The following is an 18,845-nucleotide window of genomic DNA, read 5'->3' as shown; positions in this document are numbered from 1 at the left end:
TTTCGGTTCGTCACAGAAAAGCAGTGGTGAAAACAAACCAGTCGGAGGCATTCATTTATTTAAACAGGTCTATATTTGAACACCAGTATACCATACTCATTACACTTTCATGCACTGTAAAATGCTTTTTTAAACCTCAAAGATCACAAACATTATATGTAGACAGCCTAAATGAAACTATTGCTTCTCTAGTGGTGAATTTGGCACAGGATGAAGCTGAGTTCTGCTTAAAACAGTTCGCTAAGAGACAGACGCCAAGGGCTGCCATCACATAATACAGACTAGTTTAATAGGCTACAGTAATAAAACATGAATCTTGTTACTTTATTTGTTTAAATAGCTTCTTTATGTGAACATTTTAAGAAAAACGTCAGTTGTGACCTCTCAGCATGTGAAGATGACATAGCAGAAGTAGGCATTGATGGGAGTTTTGTGGTCTTTTGGCTTTGTCAGTGTGAATGTGCTGACACTGATGTGTGGCTTCTGAAAGAGGTAAATCTTATTGCCAAACTACTCATTGTAGTTGATATTGTTAGCAGGCAAGACTATATACCTTTCTGCAGACAGAATGCAAACAAAATTTAAGTGGTGTGTAACACTAATTTAAAAATTATTTTTATTAATAGGCTACTTTAGATGCCTCAAAAGGTTAAATGCAGGCAAACCTAGTGCACATGTATAGTGTGAAAAATAAAAGCTAAACATCAACTGCAGTATTTCCATTGCGTGACTGGGATTCATTCTGGAGTGTGATCTATGGTAACACTGCAAAGTTCTATTTCTACCACTGTTGTAATGGTGCTGCATTATGGATTTCATGGATGGAGACTTTAGCAATGGATCTTTTCACACTGTTTGAATTACTGCAAGTTCAGAGAGGAAGGGGAAATGGTCTGTCCATCATATACACTATTGCTTTGTACTAATTCAAAACCGAAAATGTCAATTTATTATTATTATTATTGTTGTTGTTGTTGTTGTTGTTGTTGTTGTTGTTATGCTTTAGTTGAAGAGGATGTAGCTACTGCAATTGGTAATATAACTGAACAAATGAGTATGACACACAGTCTGCTTATTTAGGTTAGCCACCCTGTTATGACTGCTACAAACGAAGATTGATTTAACCTGGATAAAAGGACCTGGGATTTTAAGCAGAGACACGCACAGTCTCAACCTTTCACTTACACAAATTGTTCTGCTCTGGAGTGTACCACTGCTTCAAAAAAGATAATGATTTTCCTGAAAAAAAGACATTCTCTCGACCTTTAGAGTCTTTCTGATGGGGTTGTGGGGACCTGCCAGGCGGCAGCCTGGCGGAGGACTGGAGGCTAGTTCCTCCTGAGTGGGTGCCACATGGAGACAGGTTTGCGCAGCGTTGCCAGCATCTGGTTCCAATGACTGATGCCCATCCCGCTGGCCTCCGGTCCAATGATCACATGACCTACGTTCTCGCCACGGCCGTCTTCTGTGTTCTCAGCCACCGTGACTCTAAGAGAGAGGTCCTGCACCCAGAACGTAAATATTACATATGCATTCTCTCAAATCTCAATAAAATACTTATACTGGCATGTAATCGTAATGTTTACAATCTTGGTTTCCTTTGCTTTAAAAAAAGTTACAAGTACTAAATGTTGCAAGTTATCTCTAAAATAGCTAGAGATCTGCTTTATAAGTGTTCATAAATGCAAGGTGTACTGTGAGACATGCAAACTGTGGCTTTCACTTTCTCCCACAAACCAAACCTATAGATTCCTTAAAAATGTGTTACTACTAGTGTGCCTCAGGTAAGCTGTGCTCTAGAAACAATAACACTTGACTGGTAACTAAGTCTGACTTAAAAATTCCATTAATGTACAAGAGTGTAACTAAGAATATCATTCAAAGTCAGTGCTACCTTTTAAAATCCTTCGCTTTCCAGGGAAGGTGCATTGAGCTCATTTACAAGCCCTCGCTTGGGAACGGAGATTCAATGACAAGGGACACTATTTGTAGGTGTAGTCACACTAAGAACTAATACTACTTCTACCACTAATCCACTAATCACTGGACTGCTTATTGCCCCTCTGAAGAGCTACTTCAAGACAGATGGCAAATTGATTCCTTTATAATTTCTAATGTGTTTGAGTGATTCTTATCCATAGCTGATTACCAGTGTCGCTTTGTAAAAACACTTGCTAAGTGCATTACCTGTAGCACGATGGCAGGCACAGAGAATATCATAGCCTCATTGAAAATAGGATTAGTGTCATCTCTTTTTATAGATGTTTTCTTCTTACTGATCTTCCTGCCATCTTGGAGGAGGTAAACCTTCACAAATGGATCTGTTCAACACAAAGTGTGTGTTTGGCAGCACAGAAGGAAGACGAGAGGTGAGAACAGTTTGGGCTCTCTGGGAACCAGACTACCAGGCACTAGGAGCTAGGCTCTGCACTGACCTGCTGTGGATTTGCCATTAGTCCACACCAGGTTCTTTGCTTTTGCTACGACCACCGTGAGACGCTCTGCAGTTGGCAGGTAGCTGAGGGAAAGCAGAATCTCCCCCACAGCATCTACAGCCTGTATACAGCCAGTACACACCAAAGACACAACACACAATATGCACATAATTGTTTCCCTTGAGATAATGTGTTACAGTTACCAATCATTCTAATTAAAACACACACACACGTTTTAAACTGATAGCTAACCATACATATGTGTGTGTGTGCGCATGTGCGTGCGTTTGCGTCTGTGCGTGCGTGTGTGTGTGTGTGTGTGTGTAAATAATATAAAAGTAAGTTTATTATTGGTGAAAATGCCCTGAAATGGCTTGGGATAATTTCTGTGCTTCTTGAAAAGATCTACATTTGATCTCCACTGTTTGGACAGATAGCAGGAGTTCATTCCATTGTCTTGATGCAAGTACAAAAAAATATCCTCCTGTCTCTTGAGGGCTTGTAGTTCAAGATGTATTCTAGTTGTGGCACAAAGGTTGTGAGATATGGTACAGTGTGAGACAAGTGCTTTCAAATAGAAAGGGGCAGGTCCATTTTTGGCTCTGAAGGCAAGCATCAGGGTTTTAAATCTGATGCATGCAATGACAGGAAGAAATTGGAGAGAATGCAGCAGTGGAATGAAGGGTGTGAATTTAGGAAGATGGAATGTGAGTTGTACAACTGAATTCTGCATCAGCTTTCAGGGTCTAGTGGAGTGTGCAGGGAGGCCTCCTGCAGAAGTCCAGTCTTGAGATGATGAGGAACTGGACAAGCAACTGATAGCCAAATGTTCAAGGTGTTATATATGATAAATCTGCATGTCTGGGTCATGTTGGTAAAATGGTCAGAGAATGATAGCTGTTTGTCTAGAACTACACGCAGGTAGGGGGTAATAAATGAGAGCATGGGGACAATCTCCCAGATAAAGATTAACCCGAGCATTCGTAATGAGGCCTTGAGTGATTCCTTCCCAAAGCGCTCTTTAGTCTAGGAGCTTAATTGATGAAGCTGGGCTTCAGTGAGATAACATGTCATATCAGGACTGTATAATCTGTCAATAATAATCAAGGCTGTAATGACTGTAATGACCAGTAATTGTTTCAGCGTTTTAATGAGTGTTGAAGAAGGCAAAATGTCCTTTGCAATTCACACCCAAAAGAGGTAGATAATGCAAAGGTCCTCAGTCAAGGTCTCAGGAACCCAACCCAGACCAGAATTCCATTTCAACACACCTTGCGGAGATAAGCAAAGGCATGGTGCCCTTGATCATACTCATTGACGCTGGGGAACTAGACCACAGCAGCATGGACTGGTTAGTGAAGACTGGGCCAAGCGTGTAAGGGCTCAGGTGTGTGTGCTCAAGTTTTCGGGGCTCAGGACCTTGTTGACATCCTGCAGATAGAGCCATGCATCGAAGGGCCGGATGGACAGGTCCAGGTCAGACAGCTTCAGCTCAGCCACCCCTACGCTGATGTTCCTCTCATCTGAGTCCACCCCGAATGCCGAGAACCGCAGACTGTTCTCCTCCAGAGCCGCCACGTCCAGTGGCACGGAGAAGCACTCCTCAAACAGCACTGTGAAGGCGCTGCTCTGGATCTGCAAGAGAGATCTTTGTGTTAAGTCCTTTGTGTTAAACCCACCTATGGGCTACACTCTGATAAAAAGTAATACAAGTAAGAGTGACCCATTGAAATTTTACTGCTGAAAGACAGACTAAGTTCCTCCATTTAAGATACAGTTCATTTAACCACCGTTAAAGACCAAGAACAAGATTCTCTCAGTTTATATTAAACTGGGTTTGATAGCACAGTGTTTCTGCAAATTGTTTTTTTTCTGTTATGTAATGTAAATGCATAAAATGTATTGGAGCAACAGTTATTCTATGGGAAACTACCTCTTAAAACCTAAAAACCTTTGCAGTTTTTCTTTTGGCTGAGCACATAGTTAATGGACTTGTCTACCTTGGCATAGTGGCTTCCAATTTACAGGCTAAGCACAAAAAAACAAAAGTAAGTGAACTGGATCATGTTGTGGGTCATCAGTGGCAAAGGCAGCTGTGCTGCTCTCAGCACCAAGGCTAAGAGTCGCTGAAGTGTCAGATCCTTCTCCACCGTGTCACCAGAGCTGAAGTGGTACTGGGACTGCATCCTGTAGCCAGGTGCCAAAGGGGCGCAATAGGGGCTGCTCACCTGTGTGACGCCCACGTTCACCTCATCGGGCAGAAGGGTGACGGTGACGTAGCAGCCAGGGAAGCTCTCCTCTTCCCTCTCCAGGAGGTCCTTACCCTGGTGCAGAGTGATGTGCAGTAGGGAGGCACGTGCATCCAGCTCCAAAGACACCTCCAGCTGGCCCACAGTGAAGTCATGGCCAAACGTGTGGGCGATGGAGGAGATGGAGCACAGTGACTCACTGGAGAGCGATCGGCTCAGGCTGCCGCCAGCCTCCAGCTCGCGGCTCATCAGCTCCAGTGTCCCGAGCTCCCGAAAGCCATCAGGAGTGTCTGCCAGTTGCAGACTGGGCTTGCGGCTTGCCGTTGATGCCCTCCGGTGGTTGGAGGCTGCAACGCACTGTGCAGGAGGGCAGATGATGAAAGTATGTATGATCTCCATGATTTTGGGGTGGAGTATTACTGCTCGGTGGCATAAAGGAGTAATGTTCTCACCTTCTGCCTGACTTCAGAGTAGGAGGTGCCATATTTTTCCTGCAGGTACCGGTAGTCAAAGTTAGGGTAGGGGGAGGGGGCAGGAAAGGAGCCAGACTTCCAGAGCTTCCACAAGTTTACTCCCACCACACCCAGCAGGACCAGAAACCCCAAGACATACACGCCCACCTCCCAGGCAGGTGGATCACGGACCACTGACAGTCACACAGACACATACACAGACACACAAGCAATTATCTGTGAACATTTCAGAGGACAGTAGATGTCAATACTTGTCTTAAGTTTAAGTTGCTGAAGTCTGTCTCTCTCACCACTGAGATGGTAGTCAGAGATGTCCCGTCCATGTGTAGAGGACATGGTCCTGCCACCTGTAAAGAAAGCAGAAACAGAAATCAGTCACAGAAAGAAAGAAGAAAGAGGAACACTCTCTGAAGAACTTTATCTGAAAGAACATTATCTGAACACTCAGTTTTACCTCTGAGAGCAGAAGCAAGAGACAGACACAGCATATGAACAGCATTTAAAAAAAAAAACCAGAAAGATTCAGTCAGAGCACCTTTGCTTTCATTTCAATTTTAGGTTTTTAGGTGTCAATGCTCAAGACAGTCTGTGCAGAAGACAGGAAAAACACTTTAGAATGTATAATACTATATTAGCAGAGAAGCATGGAGGTGTGTTTGTGCAATCCTGTGAGAGTTTGAGAATGAGTGAGAACGGTATGAGTCACCCCTCTCTCCCCTGGCAGAGAAGCAGATATTATACTAATGAGAGAAGAGGGGCACAGGAGCACACTGAGGCAGATGAAAGACCCCTGAGTTCTGGGAAGAGGAGTATAAAGGCAATCCAGCCTGGTACTGCCACACATTGACAGCAGCTCAGTCTACTCGCCCACTCACTGCTCACAAATACACACACATGCAAACACACAAGCACACACACTTTCTCATCTCGCTCTTTCGCTATATTCTTTTTATGAAATATTGAAGAGAATACCCAGACCGTATTCTTCAGCACTGATATCAGCACTGAATATAATCAGTCCTTATGTAAGGGTATTTCCCAGTTCCAAAAGCTTAGCAATTCTTTTGGACTTATATGAATCCCATGAAATCTGGATTCAGATTCAGATATATAGAGTAAATTGTATGGTGTTTTTATCACTGTAGTACAAATCCTTTTGTGAAATGAATTTGTAGTGATTTGATTCAGCCCTTAAATAAATTAAATCATATATGTTCTGCCTGGTTGTCCACAGCAGTCTATACAGGACAATGTTGCACCCATCACTCTTCTAACCCTGTTAATACTGATGGTATGTGTCAGGATTCTTCTCCATCTTTTGTATTCTCCAAATACAAAAAAAGCCTCTTGATGCAGTTCAAATGTCACATCAGAGAATTTGCTTACTAAAATCAACCATGCAAACAATGTGATCCTTTTAAATACTGGAGTTCCAATTGTTTGTTTTTACACAGGGCACTGCAGCAAACACTTACTTAATTCAGTATTAGCATTTATTCTATTTCAAAAACTGAAGTCTGAAGCTCAAATGTTCTGATCTTTTTTCAGAGGTCTCACCCCTTACTGGTGTCTATAAACCTGCAGCCTTACACTTGCACAGCAGCTTTTCAGCAGTTACTCACGTCATTATTTCACTCTCCTGATTTTTTTATAACCAATACAGCATTTTTACATTGTCAAGTTTTAGGGGGTTGTGTGCATTTAGGCAGGGCTTCATTCATCTTGTCATCATTTGCAAAATTCCATAAATCAAGATTCTTACTGATTGCAAAATAATTATTACATGTGGTGTGTAATGAAACTTTTTACTTAGATTCATTCCGAGTCTTGCATACTGTACTGAACAGCAATGAAACATTATATTCACTTTTAAGGTTTACATTCATGTTAATACATATCCTTTTATGCTTCTTTAAGAGACTAATGGTGTAATAAAGGTAATAATGGTAATAATAAATAATAATAATGGTAATAATAAATGTGATGTATAGTTTTACAATTACAGAGGGTCAGATGTGTTGTGCATTTAAATCAGAGACTGAATAGTATATGTCCTAACCGATAAATGCTGGAACTGTGACTGTAATCCAGGTTTTGTAGGATCAGTCAAGGCATGGCTGTGATACCCAGGTTATAGCCGGTCCTTCAAGTATTCATACTTCAAGTATTCAGTACTGGCAACAAACAGGAGGAGTTCTAATAATGATACGGGCTGTACGTGAGTGTTAGATAGCTCTGGGAAATGGGGCCCGACTTTGTGCATGTATGAGTTAGAGAAAGAGAGAGGCAGAGAGAGAAACAAAGAGACAGACAGACAGAGAGTACTGTTGGAGAAAATGTGTGTGACAGGGAGGTGTGAGAGGTTGAGAAAATGCACATAAAAGCACTTGGATATGAACACCAAAGTTATGATTGAATCAGAGTGATCATATGACAAAATGATCAAATTACAGTGTCAGCTCTGCAGTGGAGCAATGAAATATTTCACACTCTCCACACTGCTCCATATACTGTGTGTATGTGTGTGTGAGTACACACACTCTTTTTACAGTGTTCTATCTGATGATCCTCAGGATTTCTTTTTATGATAAGGAAAAGCTGCTTCTACCATTCCTCTTTGTATTTCTGTTTATACTGATGCTGTCAGAATTCTTCTCTATCCTCTCTGAAAATATAAAGCACAGTTCCTCAATTCAGCTCAAATGTCACATCGGAGAATTGACAATGCAACTGATCCTTGTCAATACAAAAGACAGTCCTTTGGTATGGCTTAATCACAGCTTGTAGAGATCACAGGAACACAGATGGAGCCCCCCCCCCCCACACACACACACATGCACACGCACATGCACACTGCACACTCAGTGTGCAGAGACTGCTGGGAAAATTTATTTTATATAACAAACAGATTATCCCGATAAAATGATATAATTATTATCTTGTGTGAGTGTGAGCATGCATGGTAATGTAAGAAATGCTTCACATACTGCATGTATGCGTGTGTTAACGGTAATGTGTCTTTCTTTTCAATCCAAAGTTACAGCAACCCATCTTCAAATAGCAACTTCAAAAGCAAATCAGAACAGTGAGGACTGTCACTCAGCTGCTAGAGCCACTACAGGTGGAAAAGCACCGTACTCCTAGGGGAAAGAAAACACAGTGATTTGCTCGTGCCAATAAAGCAGCTTCAAACTTTGATGAATCTGAACTTAATGGAGGGAGAGAGACGCAGGCTGCCTTTGCTGAGGAGAAATGAAAATGTGCACTTCCTTTTATTGGTCATCCATTGAAAAACAGTAGTGATCAATAATAACAGTCTGGCCCTGGCAGTGGGAGAGGAGCAAAAGAGGTGCACTGTCAGCTCATTGCAGTGAAGGGGTAAGGCCAACAAGCACACACACTCATAAATCAGTTGTGCTTTTAATCTCTCCAATGAGTCATGATAGCATTAACTGCACTGTGGCCGAGTACACGCACTTCATCAAAGCGCACTCACACACTACATGGTGGAAGAGCAGGGGTATGCCATAAACACCAGCTCGCATACACACACACACACACACACGCAGTTGTGTCTAAGGAGGGATGCACATGCATTGTGACCAAGTTATTATCAAAAAGACTCAAACTGAAAAAATCTGAGGCTCTGATACAGAACGCTGCAGCAATTGTTGTTACAGGACTTTCCTGCCTGGCAAACACACATATAGACAGGCATATGTGTATGTACACATACACACACACACACACACACACACACACACACACACACACACACATTCTCTCTCACTCGCTCTCTCTCTTAGCCAGGCTGCCAGAATGACACTTGGAGAAGAGGCTGAAAACTTTAGCACAAGCTCCCACTCACAGTGATTAAAAACAGCTTGTGTGGGCTTCTCTTCCCCTCAGTCCAGGAAGCAGGGTGGCACTAATGGTGCTCCTACTACCCAGGTACACACTGGGTCTACTTCTGTAGCCATGCTGGCCCAGAGCTGGGACACATCCTTAATAAAGAGGCTTAAACAAAGACTCTGTGGTGCTGGTGTGTAGGTGTTAAACAATGAGTGCCTGGCTGAAGACCTCCCCTCCAGCAAACAGTAATATAGCACTGGACACAGAGCACTGGGATGCAACCTGGTGGTGATCATGACAACTTTGTCAGCTGGAGTATGGCTGTCATCAAGGAGCAGTGCAAATATCCCACTTATAACATCAACATGAATCTAAAAAGCAGATATCAACACGGCCAATATAAGTTAGCCTTGAGATACTGTAACCAATCACACGGACTCATTCTGATCTCTCCCTGGGGACTCTTACTGCTGATCTGAGTCTGAGCTGTCTGTGTCTGGTTAAAAGCAAAACAGAGCACGTGTTATTAAACATATCCAGATATAAATTCTGCAGTTGTTGTTGTTGTTTTCTTGGACCTATTGATCGGTGACGCCACGGGCCACTCAGTCCCTGCGCATGGTTCTGAATGGACAGCTCCCGCTGGTCCTCATAAGGCACCCACTAGGTAAACCGCACGACCGAATGCTGCGTGTGCCCGAATCCTCCTGTACACTTTTCGGAGGTGGGGGACCTGAAAAGGATAGGCCTCAGCGAACCATGTCATGTGCGTAATCATGTGTGCAATAAAATGTAAAAATCTTACTCATTTTCAATTTCTATTTGGACTGTGCATGTTTGGAGGATGCACTCTATATATGCTAATCCCCATTTACGACTAAAACTAATTTAAAAAGATACGCGAAATAATATTAGAAAAAGGGTAAAGGCATAATGAGCTCGAGTTAATCTAAAAGACGTATTATATTGCAGGCAAGACTCTTATAATCACCACACTATTCTATCAGGCGTTCGGACCTAGGTAGGCTATATAAGGAATGGCGGTTGAGCGCCTACCTTGGAGTTTCTTTTTGGTGCAACGAAGGGGGGAAACTCCGGTCTCCCTTCTCCAGCTCTCACGCGCCTCTCTCCATCAAAAGGTTCAAGTACTTGTTACAGCGGAATATAGAGATTCACTGTGACTGGGAATGCATCAGTTTAAGGAAGGCATTCTCGACGTTGCGAGAGTCACTCGAAAGACGGCGTTTTCCGCTGCATGCGAGCCGAGGTCCTGTGAAGACGCGGCACAGAGCAGCAGTGAGAGTGAGCGCTCGCCCAGAATGCAGGAGTCCCACCCCTGCAATGCAACTTCCAGCGCTCCGCCACAATACCTCGCCGCTCTCATACAGCAGGGTTATTTCTCGCCACTCTATCAGTGATGTGAAATCACGAAGTTTAAATCGTGCAGATACGATGGGCGGGAACCGCCTTAACCGGACTTGCAATCATATTTGTTGTAAGGTTGCTTGACTTCGGCTGAAATCATGTTTTCAAAGCTTATACGACAGCCATAAAACAGGAATATGAAGGAGTCGTCTGTATGCTTTTAAATATCAAACATCACAAGCGCCCGCCACGAAACAAACAGCTACATTTTAAATTTCAGCGTTCGTAAAGTATGGAATTGGATGTAGCGAAACACCGAGAAACCGCGTCCACCGAACAAAATGACAAAATAAGTCGTGTATAAAATAAATGCACGATCTGCCTTTTATTTGGTGGCGAAAAACGGGCTACAAAAAAAGAACGTGAAATTGTGACACCAAGACTATTTCAGTACTAATAAGCACTAAAAGTATTATTTCCTACACTATGGCCACCCCTTGATCATAAGAGGACGACCGTTCGGTTGTGGCAATCAGAAGAGAAACTACACGACACTACATTCGCGTTTAGTATTGGCCACTTTGACCAGTCAAAAAAACAAAAAACAAAACAAAACAAGTGTCTCCATTAAAACCATTTATTTTAAGGGCTGCTAACAGCCTTACCAAGTGTGAGCTGAAGCTTATCAAGAACGATTTACTAGTGTTAGGCAGTAAAGTAGCAAAATAAATACAGACAATATTGAACAATGAGAAATGGTATGCTTGTGTTGCAAACCATCACATACTGTACAAGCCCCAATGAATGCTTAAAAAAGGTATACATTTTATTGTAAAAGAGTTTTGATAAAAACTATCTAGCTATCTTGGTATGACATCCATCTGCCACATGGAAAACTGATTTGTTCTGAGCTAAGATGCATTTTTTTAAAAAAAAGGAAGAAAAAAAAAGCAGTAAAAATATTTACACAACTTCATAGAAATATCTTTTTCAGGTGATTTACATTCAGTGTTCTCAATCTCAGGTCCCTTCAACTGGACGAAAGTGAATGCAGACAGAGGTGCAGTGAGTTGACACCGCCTGCCCCCTCAGCAGTGCTCAGCGTGTGATGGTGGAGTTCAGAAGTCCAGTCTTGCAGCTGGATTTTGAGGCCTGAGAGAGTTCTCGCTGGAAGAAGAAATCAAACCAGGCTAGTAAGTACAAAGGCTGCCACTCTGGACACTACAACTACACACATTTACCTGTAGGATGGCAAATTTGCTTTAAAAGTGCCATATTTAGCATTCACTGGGTACCGAGAAAAATGTCATTGTTGGTATGAGCCTTTGTTATTCCTGAGTGTCCATGAAACATCCTAAGCAATGAACAATTTCCACTGAAAATTATTTAAGAATTTATGCCTCTTCAGCACAACCCACTTCTGCTGAGAGCAATCATTAGTGCACTGATTTATCCAAAAACACAGCTGTATTTGCATGAGCCCGAGTCTGATAGAAAATATGAGGAAAAAATATTTTGCTGCCAGAAGCTTCAGAGTAGTAACACTGTACCAGTGTACCAACTACAGTGGCAAACCATGAATTAATATAGTAACAGCCAAATAGTGTTATGCTTCCTGAATATGAACATCACACACACCCTTATTCTGTATCGTGATCATGAAGCACAATAGTTTTCATCTCAAAACAGTTGTATTTGATCCATGTAGATATATTTGTCCATTATAGGCCCTTCCATAGACACCATAAATTCCAGTCTTCAATGAAATCGATGTTTGTAACCTGGTGCTATTCTAAACCTGAGCAAGGAATATGCTGACTCATTATTTAATGCAGTGAATAGACTTATTGCAGTAAGGTAAGGAAACATGCAAACATGTCTCTTGTGGGACAGAGAAAAGTCTGACAATTTGAAAGGCTTGTAAAAACAGGGAGGCTTCCTGTCTATGCTGAACTGTAGAAACTGTGCTGTAAATACAGATCTCAAGTTCTTACTTTATAGTCCAAAATCATATACAGGCAAACAGGAAAAATCTTATGTTCACAATTTAGCCCTTTAAAAATTAGGATTTAATGTTTTAAAAACATTAAAGCACCATCTGAACTGTATATGTAGCAACATTTATAGTTAATTTTGCATACACACATTAAGATTAATATTAAACACTTTCAGTTTAGAGGAAAAACAAAAAACTTTCCCTATACCACTAAAGTTAATTCATCGAGCAGTGTGCAAGAAGCAGTCACCAAGTGTGTTCTTGTTATGATGCCAAGTACTATTAGAGCATTACCACAGAGCATCCCTCTCTCTTACACCCCCACCAGCACATCTACCCACTTTCTCTTCCAGCAGAGTGAATGAGCAACAGAGCAGAGCGGTGAAAGTAGAGGGCACCGACAGTTTCACCTGGTCAGCCCAGCAGAACCAGCAGCACACGGTCCAGGCAAATGGGGAGTTAGTGGAGGGAGCACACGACATGCATGCACACACCCACACCCCAGTTAAACTGTTAGCTGTGTGAAGGCACATGTGGGTGGTCATTAGTCAGGTTAGAGTAGAGTTTGTGTGTGTTGAGAGTGGGGTAGAGGTGGGGTTAATATGGTAAATGGTTTAATTCATACCGACCTGGAGATGATGGTGGATTCAATGTTGACACAATCCCTCTAAAACAAAATTGTAGAGTTAGACAGCTGAACTGGCTAGCAAGGGGCCTGCACTGGGATTTTGGATTTGAACCAAGTACAAGCAACATAGGAATCTACTCTTAGTCCAGCAACTAGGACACAAGCCCAGATCAAGCTACATACATTAAACACATAATAATGTAGAGGCAGGTCACACTGCATGTTTTGGATGTCACATGTGACTGGACCGAGCGCTGCTGGCACTGGGTGTGCTGCTGGGTGTTTCTGGTGGCAGTGATGACTGTATGGGCTGGAGGTCAGAGAGGGGCCATTACCGCAAACTCGGAGTAGGAGCTGGCCACAGAGTTGATGGAGTAGTTTCGGTGTGGGCTGGCAGTCATGGTCCGCAGGGCTCCGCTCAGCTGAGACAGGTTCTCCTTATTGCGCTCCAGGCCACGGGGCGTCCGGCCACGAGCTGGCGTCCGGCAGCCTGCAGTGACCTCATGTCCCACACACATCAAATATGTAAAAACCACTTTACCAATGTATTTTATTAATTTAGAATGGCCTCACTGACAAACTTAAAAAGACAAGTCTCAATTGAGGGACTTTCCCTCCCCCCATATCCATCCATCCAGAATGTGTTGCTTAAATACAAGTACTTTGCATGTAGATCTAAGATGTAGAAACAAAAATGACGACCACATATCTGAATACACGCGCAGGGATCACTATCTAAGAAGAATACCAAGTGTCTGAGTATCTGACACTTTGTGGATTTGCTTATTTGATTTAAGACCAGGTATGACGGGGGTATGTTCAGATGTGTATCTAAACTAAAAAGAGGTGTGTCTCACCTTGGTAACAGAGAGAGGAGGTCTCATTGAAGGGGAATGGCAAATGGAGCGGAGGGTGGAATTGGGGGTGAAGCTAGCAATACTGGAGGTTGTATTCAGCTTCAGGAGAGAGTACAGCATTCAGTTTTAAAGCAACAACAAAAATATTCATAGAATTTCATTGGGTTGAAAGAGCAAAATTTTACATTTGGGGTGAGAGACATGGCAGCCATTTAATATTGTGATATTTGATGTCGCGTTTGAAACACAAGATATGCATTAAAATGTTTAGGTTTGTAATGTTTGGTAAAAATTGGAATAGGCATAATGCTCCAGCAAACTGATATTTGGTTAATTTATTTTGGCACCATGTTAAAAATCTTTTAAACCAATCAACCAAAAACAACCCCATCCACATTCCACATAAATGGCCAGACAGATAGGTACCTTGCGGGCCTTTCCTGGGGTGGGCGTGCCTGCTAGCCTCCTCTTGGTGGGTGTTCTTAGAGCTGTGCCATACAGCATGTCCTCCTCAGTCTGCTTACTCTTCTTCATTTGCTGCATTGAAATGATATGAGGAACCCATAAAGACAGGGAAAATTGCTAAACACAGGGCCCTTCTCATTTGGGAAACCTGGAGCAGAGATTTAATGTGACAGGAGGCTGCTGCACTGTGCCAGCTGGGTTATAATGAGATCAGCGATCAGTCTTTGACCCGTTACCAACTCTTTCCTTTTCCATTTCCTTCTAACTTCATTATCCTTATGATGATTTTAAACAGGCCTTTTACTCACGACTTATTTTCCCTTTCCTTTGTAATTACAATGGTAATGATTTTAAAAGCAGAGCTGTTAGTATCAACCGCTCAGGCTCTGTGCGTTTATGGTAATAAATAAATCATTAGACGTAATTACCCTCTCCAGCTTCTCCCTCTCCTTTTCCAGGTGGTGCAGGTTCCACTGCTCCTCTACGTACTGTGTGAAACACTGCCCGTTGACCTGGAACTCCTTCCCCTGCTCCGCCTCCCACTGCTCAATCTGGCTTTTCAGACTCCTCTCCAGCTGAGCAAAGGAAACACACATTTACACTTGAGCCCCTGTCTACTTAGGATGGCATCCAAACAGTGATGAAGACCCTGCATGAGGGACGGACCTTAGGCAGGCTCTTCTGCAGCTCCGCCCGCTGCTTCTCCTCCCGCAGCAGGTTGCCACCCCTGTTGTGGAACCGAGACGGATCCGTGGCCTTTTTCTGCAGACAGGGAGAGAACCGACTTCACCTTACTGACCCGCAGCACCCCGGTCAGTGAGGGAAATAATGCATTTACACGTGATGGATGCATGTTCGAGCCAGATGCCACACAGAAGCAGGCACGTCTGAGGGGCTCACCTCCAGCTCCTGGAAGAGAGACCAGTTGTTCTGCCAGCTGTTGACTCCATCGTAAAGCTCTCTGTGGCTCTCATAATGCTCCTTCAGACACTGCTGCTCTTGCTCGTGCGCGGCTAGCAGCTCCTCTGTGAAAGCGTCTTAACGAAACAAGGTTAACACCAATCACAATGAGAACGGTAAGGGGCTAAATGAAGCTCGAGGCTAACAGTGAGTCACCAATAAAAATAGAAATCTAGCTAAATACTCTTACAGAGCAGAAAAGGACCATCATGGCCATTAAATTTATAGTGCCCTTGTGACACACACACACACACACACACACACACACACACACACACACACACACACACACACACACACACGAGAGAGAGAGAGAGAGAGAGAGAGAGAGAGAGAGAGAGAATCAATTTCAAAGTATTAAACTGGATTTTCTAATGGATCTGCAGCTCATTTTGTTTTGGTAATCTCTTTCTAAGGATGTACTAAAACATCAGAATCAAATACTCTGGCATGGTTTCCATGAGAACACAAGCAACTGTGTGGAACTGAGAGGTCTTGCTGCTTTAGATGCAAGACACCTCGTCCACCTCAATACCTAATTGGATACATGCAGTCAGATTACTATAGATACAAAAAGGAGGACGGTCCAAGTCTTTAAAAAAAAGGTTTAAATTGGAATCACACCCCTTTGAAGGGATTATTCCAGTATTTTTCAATTTCAAATCTACCACGTTATGGTTGATTACCAAGCATTTTGATATGCTCCCTACTCAGAAAACCAAAAGCTCTTTTAAACACACTTTTAATGGAAACCTAAGGCAAGCTGCTGATCAACATTTAAGCAAAAACAATCAAATTAAAACTCAGAGTAAACACAGTTCTGCCCAGTTGCACATAGCTACCACAAAAGCACAGGGGAAAAATTAAGTAACCTTGTTTGCTTCAAAAAATAAATAAATAAAAAATACTGAATTTATTTTTGAATACTGAAAGCTGTATAAAACTACACAAGAACAGCTTTGATAAAACATTCTCTAATGTTTGATTTTAAGCCAATCACTGACAGAACATTAAATACACCAAGTTGCCAGTTTATTACTTACTATTACATCTTTTAAGGGTAGGTGCTGTGTAATCGTATGTGTGCACTGACATAGTGGAAGCTGATATACCGTCATAGTATGGAGTGAAGGCCTGCCTCTGCTGCAGGCTGTAGAAGCATTTCTCCCAGAGCAGGGATATCTCGCCTCTGACTATCTCAACCACACTCTTAATGTTCTTCATCTTCAGCTCCTCCAGACGCTCCAGCTCTGTCTGCAGCTGGAGGAGGAGTGTGCAGGTAAACACTAAGCAAGGGTAACACCAAGCATGAAAGCAAAAGAGCAGCTAAGGTGTATAATGCACTGATGACTTAAGTTGTTATGGTGACTGTTTCAGTTAATCACAGTGTGTGACTGGACAGTTGTGTCACTTTACACTTCTTCAAAATACCAATTAAAATGCATTTCTGTCTATTACCATCTACTTTTTCTTTTGTGTGTATTGAGCAGCTTTTATGTATATGTAGGTTTAAGTGTGTGGTACCTTTAGGATTCATCCTAAAATCACACTACAGATATCTAGGTTTTATCATGCAGGGGATGAGAACTGCATAAAAACTAACTTGAGTAATTTATCATGCAAACACGTTACATTGCACTATTGATCTTACATAAAAAAAAAAAAGAATGATCACGGAAAATGTGAACAGCAACAAATTTTAGACTTGGTTATCATAACATGAAAATTTCAAACCGTTAACAACTCTAGTGATCACGCTGCACTGACAATTCTGCTTGTACATGTAAAACTACTGCATTTTTCAAAATATGCATCAGACAGTTTTGTGTGTGCACGCATGTGTGAGAGAGACCACTCACAGCATCCATGTCTCTCTTCCTGCTGCTTGTTATGTGCTCAGTGATGGTCTCTCTCTCTTCCTGAGGGACGTGCAGTCTCTCCCACAACTCCCCAATGCGGCAGCGGTATGACACACACATTGTCTCAATTCTCGCTTTCTGATTTTCCAGCTGAACCCAAACACATTCATATCTATGACAGCCTGCAGATACTCTTATTCAAAGCTTCGTACAAAAGCATACTTAGCTAGTACAAACCTATGACACCCTTAAACTGAGATACTGTCAGAAACAAAAGTCAGTAATGAAACCTAACGGGGGCACAGAATCACTGCATCCCCTCACACACAGCACTCAATAAAGTAATCACTCCAACCTGAAAGGTACTGAAACCACAACTACAGCCATATTTAATGAAAGAAACATTAACAGGATTAATGAAATGTCAATCGGAAGCTGTTAAATAGATTATCTAGACATGAAGTGAGAATTAGTGACTTCAAATGAAAGACAGTCCTACGACCAGGGTAGAATTGGGAACAGACAGACTTATGGGCGAGAAATGGTAAGGGACAAAAAACAAACATCTACAGCGAATGTGTGGTGTGAGACCAGTGACTCAGTATGGTGTACGTGTGGAGGTTTATTTCTGTGTACCTGGCTCAGCAGCACTTTGAGGGCAGTAATATTTTCTGTCGAGAGGCAGAACGCCTCCTCATCCTCACAAACCACTTCTCTCTCAAAGCTGGTGTCTGGCATCTGCTCGAGATCCTCCATGCATGCAACAATCTGACGTTTGATGGTCACAAACTCAGCGTGACGACACTCCTAAACACACATACCCAGGTCAGTACCGTCTCACTACTGTTCAACTGATACTAAGCAAACCTACAACTGTCTGCTGCAGGGAGCTATGAAATATCCCATCAAGTTATGTAAGGGTAAAGAGAAGCATGGATCAGCACCAACACACAGATGCATCTCGTTTCTGATCTCAGGATGCCTTACCTTCTCCTTGTTGCGGGTGGCGATGTGCTGACGGTAGTCCTCCAGCTGCTGGGCGGAGGGCACCCGATCGGGGTCGATGGTGTATGGGTTATCGCACAGGACGTCGCACAGCTCACGGTCCTGCTGCATCAGGGTCTTCAGCTCACTCATCCTCTGACTCTTCTGCTTCAGCATCACCTTCAGACGTGTGCGGATCTCCTTCTCAAGCTGGAGCATGGTTAGACCTTCCTCATCCTGACACACACATACAGACACAAACTTAATACAACCAAACACCAGCACAGGAAGAACACCATAATTCTGGTTCTTGTTTTGCTCATTTGAATTACCTCAAATGGAGGAAGCCCAAGCTCCTCACATAAACCACTCAGCTCTTTTCGACAGGACCCAATGCTGCTCAGCAACCTCTTCTTCAGCCCCTCCTCCTCTGCTATCATCATGTCCAACAGGTTCTGCGAGAAAAATACACATTTAAATATAAACTAGAAGTTAACAGCTTTCTAATGCATTCGAAACCACGTGACGGGTTCGTTAAGGCGTACACTACTACAGATGTCAGAGTAAAAATATATATATAAGCAATAAAAACCCAACAATGTAATCACCTTTATATGCATCTTAACCGCGTCGGTCCGCTGAAGCCTCTGGTCCTCCGGGATTCCGATCTCCTCCCATATATCTTTTAAGCGGCTCAGCGCCTTATTCAGGCATGCCACGGA

General features: G+C 42.7%; 2 protein-coding genes across 7 annotated transcripts in view; both read right to left on the bottom strand.

The window, feature by feature from the left end:
* Positions 1 to 54: 54 nt before the first annotated feature.
* Positions 55 to 10,403, bottom strand: syt12 (synaptotagmin XII). The gene is made up of 8 exons (XM_027004034.3): positions 10,066 to 10,403; positions 5,448 to 5,504; positions 5,137 to 5,330; positions 4,664 to 5,041; positions 3,855 to 4,070; positions 2,436 to 2,556; positions 2,188 to 2,321; positions 55 to 1,502 (listed from the first exon to the last, which is right to left on the bottom strand). Exons 2-8 carry the CDS (start codon positions 5,491 to 5,493, stop codon positions 1,329 to 1,331), a joined length of 1,263 nt encoding a protein of 420 aa, XP_026859835.2. The 5' UTR covers positions 5,494 to 5,504; positions 10,066 to 10,403; the 3' UTR covers positions 55 to 1,328.
* Positions 10,404 to 10,744: 341 nt separating this feature from the next.
* Positions 10,745 to 18,845, bottom strand: part of prc1a (protein regulator of cytokinesis 1a) — a 9,944-nt gene continuing 1,843 nt past the window's right edge. For 2 of the 6 annotated variants that reach the window (XM_027004050.3, XM_027004049.3), the window contains 14 exons: positions 18,732 to 18,845; positions 18,456 to 18,578; positions 18,127 to 18,360; positions 17,776 to 17,946; positions 17,140 to 17,289; positions 16,393 to 16,540; positions 15,221 to 15,357; positions 14,987 to 15,082; positions 14,749 to 14,895; positions 14,282 to 14,392; positions 13,856 to 13,954; positions 13,334 to 13,498; positions 13,000 to 13,037; positions 10,745 to 11,541 (listed from right to left, as the gene is read on the bottom strand). The exon at positions 18,732 to 18,845 is cut by the window's right edge. In XM_027004050.3, coding sequence (XP_026859851.1) covers positions 11,493 to 11,541; positions 13,000 to 13,037; positions 13,334 to 13,498; positions 13,856 to 13,954; positions 14,282 to 14,392; positions 14,749 to 14,895; positions 14,987 to 15,082; positions 15,221 to 15,357; positions 16,393 to 16,540; positions 17,140 to 17,289; positions 17,776 to 17,946; positions 18,127 to 18,360; positions 18,456 to 18,578; positions 18,732 to 18,845 — 1,782 coding nt within the window. In that variant the 3' untranslated portion in view covers positions 10,745 to 11,492. Of the gene's footprint in view, positions 11,542 to 12,999; positions 13,038 to 13,333; positions 13,499 to 13,855; positions 13,955 to 14,281; positions 14,393 to 14,748; positions 14,896 to 14,986; positions 15,083 to 15,220; positions 15,358 to 15,470; positions 15,513 to 16,392; positions 16,541 to 17,139; positions 17,290 to 17,775; positions 17,947 to 18,126; positions 18,361 to 18,455; positions 18,579 to 18,731 lie in introns of all 6 variants that reach the window. The other 4 variants (XM_027004053.3, XM_027004052.3, XM_081712436.1 and 1 more) reach the window with 3 other exon arrangements.

Source organism: Electrophorus electricus, chromosome 4 (assembly GCF_041902795.1).
Source record: "Electrophorus electricus isolate QZ-2024a chromosome 4, ASM4190279v1, whole genome shotgun sequence".
Taxonomy (NCBI): Eukaryota; Metazoa; Chordata; class Actinopteri; order Gymnotiformes; family Gymnotidae; genus Electrophorus; species Electrophorus electricus.
Note: the sequence above shows the minus strand (reverse complement) of the source record. Positions and strands in the feature narration are given on the sequence as shown.